Source organism: Ctenopharyngodon idella, chromosome 19 (assembly GCF_019924925.1).
Source record: "Ctenopharyngodon idella isolate HZGC_01 chromosome 19, HZGC01, whole genome shotgun sequence".
Taxonomy (NCBI): domain Eukaryota; kingdom Metazoa; phylum Chordata; class Actinopteri; order Cypriniformes; family Xenocyprididae; genus Ctenopharyngodon; species Ctenopharyngodon idella.
In genome coordinates, this window is record NC_067238.1 from 24,251,017 (window position 1) to 24,257,522 (window position 6,506).

The 6,506-nt window shown below is 39.5% G+C and overlaps 1 protein-coding gene across 1 annotated transcript; it reads right to left on the bottom strand.

Moving 5' to 3' along the window:
* Window positions 1-713: 713 nt before the first annotated feature.
* On the bottom strand, window positions 714-5,496 carry LOC127501364 (uncharacterized). Its single transcript, XM_051873316.1, has 2 exons — window positions 4,922-5,496; window positions 714-1,531 (listed from the first exon to the last, which is right to left on the bottom strand). The coding sequence occupies exons 1-2, from the start codon at window positions 5,342-5,344 to the stop codon at window positions 1,103-1,105; spliced, it is 852 nt and encodes a 283-aa protein (XP_051729276.1). The 5' UTR covers window positions 5,345-5,496; the 3' UTR covers window positions 714-1,102.
* Between the last annotated feature and the right edge of the window lie 1,010 nt (window positions 5,497-6,506).

Sequence of the window (6,506 nt, forward strand, 5' to 3'; positions counted from 1 at the left end):
TTATGTCATCATATTGAAGGATAAGTCTGAGATTGCGTATTGTTTGGTGAGCAGATCTTCCAACTGCCTGCTCCACTTTCATCATGGATACAGAACCATCCGATGAAAAATAAGCGGAAACTTGCAGAAGAATCTTAATTAGGGGGATGCTATTTTGTTGCTAGGATATTCTGGGTGGTTCATGGGTGACCTTCTATAACATCACATCAGTGATAACTGGCTGAAATAAAATAAGTTGAAATTTTTAAGATTTTATTTTATTTCAGTTAATGTTTGTTTTATTTCATGCAATATATTTTTTTTATGGTTTTGTTAACGATAATAACTGGTCCACACCTCTGTTTATAACACAAACTTTCTCAGTACTTTGATATTTTGCCATTTTTTTCTAACATATTTGTTGCTCTTGATGCATTGAAACTTGTGATTTATACTCTTATACAAGGTAAGAGACGTATAGAATCTGTCGATGTGTGTAAGTGTTGTGACATGATTAACTGGATATTGACTTTATTTCTTTTTAATTACTTTTTAAACAGTATAGATCAGTGGTTCCCAAACCTGTCCTGGAGGACCCCCAGCCCTGCACATTTTGTGTCTTCCTCATCTATCACACCGGATTCAACTCATGTGCTCTTTAGTAGAGAAAGCGAGACCTGAAATGGGTGTCAGAAATAGGGAGACATACAAAATGTGCAGGGCTGGGGATCCTCCAGGACAGGTTTGGGAACCACTGGTATAGATGATTACTTCATGGTAATGCAACTGTTTCACATGTTCATGGATATGAATGTGTATGTCAAGCCATAAACTGCATGGGTCATTAGATTTTCCACCCCTCGCAGTCCACATGCCACAGTAACGCCATTGTAATTAGGGATACAACAGAAAAAGCTGCATGAGAAGTGTTTAACTATCTGGTGTTTTAAAGACCCAATGACATAACCTGACAAATATTCTTAACATTGACTAAATGACATTGATAATCATTCTCCATTAAAAATGAACCACTAATATAAAATAAGTATAAATGCAATGAATTAGCAGTGTAGATGTTCGCCAGTTATTCGTTTTGATTTGTTATATTGTTTTAGCAGTGGGGTCAAATTGCCCAACAAGGCCTACTGTTGGCCTTGCACCTTTTTAAGCAGGAGGCCGTAAGGACGGATTGAATTTTCCACGATTTCTTTCTCTTTCTCAGCTGATGTGCCTTCAGGGATAGGGACCAACCAGATGTCCTTGTTCTTGATTTCCCTCTTCTTGGGGTTGATTCTGTTCTGCATGATGACTTCTTTTGCGAAATGAAGTTCTTGGTTTTTGCGAACACATCTGCTACGTTGATGTCAGGAGATGAATAAATCCCTCTTCCGTAAGCCTGACGGTCTCCCGCAGTATACTGCGTCTGTATGATTCCCGCAGCTCCTTGTAAGTCGGTTCCGTGGTAGGAGACTGGCCACTCACCGGGCGCGGAACGGCTCCTCCATCCTCCTGTTCCCAGCCAAGCGTTCCCGTCCGGGTATTTGTCCCGCACCTTAAGCGCGAAGCGCATCCACCCGTAGGGGCCGCTTGTACGGCTCGTCCCCGCGCATGCACTTATCAAACTTTAGCTCGGACATGTTCGTGAAATCAAAGTCAAACGATGGATCAAAAAAGTCATCCGAAATCACAAATAATTTCTTCCGGAGAGAACAGCTCGCCTTTTCGCTTTTCGTGGTTTCTTGTGATTTTTGCTTTTCATCAACAACCAACCGCGACAGAGAAGTAGTCAGACAAGTCACAGGTTGGACAGCGAGTGCTTCATTTTTGAGAAGGGCAAGAGTTGTCAGGTTGGCAATTTGCAGTTTAATGGCTCCATCTAAATCCTTACAATCTGACTGCAATTTCACAGCGACTCCCAGAATGGCAGAGAGCGCCTCAGTCAAGATGTATTTGTCCACATCCATGGTGTTAACCCTCGACTTTATCAAGATACCCGTTATGAGTCAACGTGTAACACAGTATTTTTCAGTCTTACTAGTGGGACTAGGGTCCCAGATTTTTACACATTTTTATGTCCTGCTTATTTAGCACACCTGATTTAGATCATCAGCTCATTGGCAGACATGTTAGGCCTGCTGAAGTGTGACAATTGAGACAAACACAATGTGCAGTGGGTCCCTAGGACCATGACTGGAAACCACTAACAACACGCCTGTTATGTTCACCATTGCTTTCAAAAGGAGAGGATCAACCATGACAACAATTAAGAAAACATTTAAGAAAATAAAATAAAATGACAAAATTTGGCGATGCAGTAGTATTTGCAACAGGCCATTAAAGGACACCCTGCTAAAAGTGAGCCGCTCAGTGGCCTGTTTCTGAGAAAAGAAAAACAAATGCTTAAATCAGCCTTTGCTGGACATGCCTGGTCAGGCTGGTCTGTTAGAGATTATTTGGGCACTTTTCAGCAGGTTAGGCCTGGAAACTGGATGTCTACCTGCTAAACGCTAACTCGGCCAGGCTACAAGACCAGTTTAAACCAGCGAAGACCAGCAAACCATCTTAGGCTGTTTTTTTTTTTTTTTTTTTTTTTTTATGAGGCAACTGACCAGTTCACTTTTACCAATAAAACAGAAATACAAGTAATTGCTCCAAATTCATACAAACTGTAAACGCCTTACAGTTTACATCAAATAATCATGAAAGGATGCAAATGTTTGTAGAGTCAAAGGGCCCTTTACACAAACATAGTGTCAAAAGTTTAGGCTCTAGACACAACATTTATTCAAGAAAAGAAAGATGAGGATGAAGGACTCACAACAATTAAATCTTCAAATATCAAAACAGCTTAGAGCTGAGGACCAGACCTCACAATGACTAGGAGAACACAAGAACTTAAATACAGGTGTTAAGGCCCATAATGAGATGCAGGTGTTGAACAATCAGTAACCAATAAAACAAATTAACAGGTAGAAAGCACAGGAAGCGTGGGAATGCAAAGCAAATGTTCATGAATATTTTCGACATAGAAAGGAACACAAAAACACTGAATACCTGCAATAAGCTTTTGATCAAATTACAGCTTCTAAAAAAACAACACTATGGAGAAATATAAACTGGCAGTGATATTTAGCTTTTCTGTTTTCAGTTCAAACAATATAGGCCTGTGTTTGTGTCAGGGGCGGAGCGAAGGGGTGGCATCTGGGGCTCCAGCCCCAAATGTTTTTTCAAAAGCCCTCAAACTGTTTACGTCTGGTGCCTTTGTTTTGGGTTCATGTCCAACACTAAAAAATTTCCAGTGATCGTGCTGTTGTGGAATCTAGGAGGATGATCGATAACAAATAAAACAACATAGTGTTCACTCTTCATGCAATACAAGGTTATTAAATGTTTCAAAAATCAAAATGTGTTGACACAACAAAGTATTGTGTAACAGGCAGGCAACTTGCTGTGCTTAAGGATCTCTTTTGTTTGACCACAGCACCATGGATTGGAAATGTTGCAAATATGAAACCTTTGCCATCAATATACTGATGTGAAGGACATGGGAATTTTATCATCATGACATTATATCATAGGTCATGAATTTCATAATCATTTAATGGATGCCTTTGGAGTAAGAATGGCCGAATTTTGTGAGGAAACAGCTGAGCAGCATTGACATGTCTGCTAATATTCAACATGTCCATTAAACGTTAATTTTGGATTGAGTTTACAACTAAATAAATGCTGTTTTAGCTAAATCATGGATTTTTTTTTATGGAGTCAGCAAACGGTAAACTTACTGTAAAACTGAAAGGCATTCAATGACTGAATCAGATTTAATAATAGGCCTAAATTTTTAAACCTAAGCGCTGATTATTTCTTACAGTCATAATCAGCGCTTAGATTTAAAAATGTAGGCCATGTTTTGCTTAAATGTTATCTGAATAAAGTGAAAGGTGTCTGAATAATTTTGGTTTGTCTCACTGTATGTTTTCGTTTGGCTATAGAAGTTCTGAATGGCCGGTAGCTTAATAACTTTAAAAAATGGCCAAATTGGCTGGTAAGTGCACAAAATTCATTTCAAACCCTGACTACGGTATTAAAAACAAAGTCTTTTTATTGTTTCTGCAATCTGTTTTTGCCAGAATCAGATTGCTCCCAAAAGAATTGTTAGGTTCTGAAAAGTAGCTACATGCTAATTTGTCGTAAAATAAAAAGAAAGCTTAAATAAATCATATTTGCTATGTATACATGACTTTGATTAGGACAGAGGAAAATATAAGACTTTAAGTTAAAAATAAAATTTTTTACACAGTTAATAATAGTCAAAGTCAATTTCAACAGAACATCACACACTGTATGGTTGTAACACTTTATTTCAGCTATCCAATTCCATGTCAACTATTTGAGAAAAAATACAATAGGCCTTTCTCATATGATAACAAACATCTCTTTAACCAAAAGTCAGAAGATTTTAATGTAGAAATGTATGACCAAGAGACAGAGCAAAGCTCAATTCTGAGAGCAACTTTATTTACCTTCCACCTCTTTAAGCAAGAGGCCATAAGGGCGGATTGAACTCTCCACTATTTCTTTCTCTTTCTCAGCTGATGTTCCTTCAGGAATACGGACCAACCAGAAGTTCTTCCCCTTGATGATTTCCCTCTTCTTGGGGTTGATTCTGTTCTGCATGATAACTTTGTAAGTCTTTCCATTCTTTTGCGAGGTGAATTTCTTGCTTGTCGCGTAGCCATCTGCCACGTTGATGTCTGGGGATGAATAAATCCCTCTTCCGTAAGCCTGACGGTCTCCCGCCTTGAAATGAGATTGTATGATGGCCTCAGCCCCCTGTAAACCGGTTCCGTGGTAGGAGACTGGCCACTCACCGGGCGCGGAACGGCTCCTCCATCCACCTGTTCCCAGCCAAGCGTTCCCGTCCGGGTATTTGTCCCTGCACCTTCAGCGCGAAGCGCATCCACCCGTAGGGGCGCTTGTACGGCTCGTCCCCGCGCATGCACTCATCAGACTTTGACTCGGACATGTTTGTGAAGTCAAAGTCAAACTTTTGGTCGAAAAAGTCATCTGGGATCACAAATAATTCCTTCCGGAGAGAAGAGCTCGCGCTTTCGTTTTTCGGGGTTTCTTGGGAATTTTTCTGATCACCAATAAACCACCCCGTCAGTAAAGAAGTTATATAACTCACAGGCTGGACCACAAGCATGAACGCATCATAACCAAGAAGGGCCAGAGTTGTAAGACTGGTAATATGCAGTTGAATGGCTCCATTTAAATCCTTACAGTCTGACTGCAATTTCACAGTGACTCCCAGAATGGCAGAGAGCGCCTCGGTCAAGATATATTTGTCAACCACCACCGCCATCACGTTAATCGAACTTATCAAGAGAGCAAGGTTTCTAGTGTCGACAATAAAACTTTATCTACACACCCATTTTTACCCACGTTTAGTTTTGCTTTCTGTTTACTTCATTTATGCATAAGATGTTTTCATTAAAATAGGTTATCTGGAGTGCTGGACATTCAGTGTACAACGAGTGAAAATCTTGTGTGTGTGTCAGCATCAGTGCAGTACAACTGGAATTCAATAATCAAAAGTGAAACACAACATACATGCTAATACTGTATAACATATCAGATGAGAATATACACATTGTGTGTATAAATTGCTCACAGTATGCAGAAACCAATGTTCCCTTAATTTTTTTTTCTTCCTGAGCAAATCCTCTCTATATTGGGCTGACAATTCGGCCGCCTGAGCAAAAATATCCCGAACCACAGACACACAATCGCAGACCAATAGCAACCCACCCTACTTTTTTATTACCAAAGTAATAAAAATATACAAGAATAAAGAACATATACTTTATACATAAATAAAAGAAACAGTGAGATGAAACATTTTTCCCATAGCTATTCCAATCAAAAAAGGTCACAATACGGTAGTAAAGTCAGTTGCAATGTTTAATGCCAACTAAATAAAAACAACTGGATAGTGAAAGAAAAGCAGGCTATAAGGTGGTTTGCTGTTCTTGGTTTAAGCTGGTCTCCAACACTGAAAAGTTCTCAACCAGGGGCCCAGGGACCCACTAGGGGCCATCAGCAAACTTTCCAGGGGGCCTTAAAGGGTTAGTTCACCCAAAAATGAAAATAATGTCATTTATTACTCACCCTCATGCCATTCCACACCCGTAAGACCTTCGTTCATCTTCGGAACACAAATTAAGATATTTTTGTTAAAAACCGATGGCTCAGTGAGGCCTGCATAGCCAGCAATAACATTTCCTCTCTCAAGATCCATTAATGTACTAAAAACATATTTAAATCAGTTCATGTGAGTACAGTGGTTTAATATTAATATTATAAAGCGACGAGAATATTTTTGGTGCGGCAAAAAACGAAACAAAATAACGACTTGTATAGTGATGGCCGATTTCAAAACACTGCTTCATTAAGCTTCGGAGCGTTATGAATCATTGCTGGCTATGGAGGCCTCACTGAGCCATCGGATTTCAACAAAAATATCT

Coding starts and splice junctions, on each gene's coding strand:
- LOC127501364 (XM_051873316.1), bottom strand. CDS start 5,344: ATGGCGGTGGTGGTTGACAAATATATCTTGACCGAGGCGCTCTCTGCC. Junction 1,532..4,921: donor GGATGCGCTTCGCGCTGAAG/GTGCAGGGACAA, acceptor TTCGCGCTTAAG/GTGCGGGACAAATACCCGGA.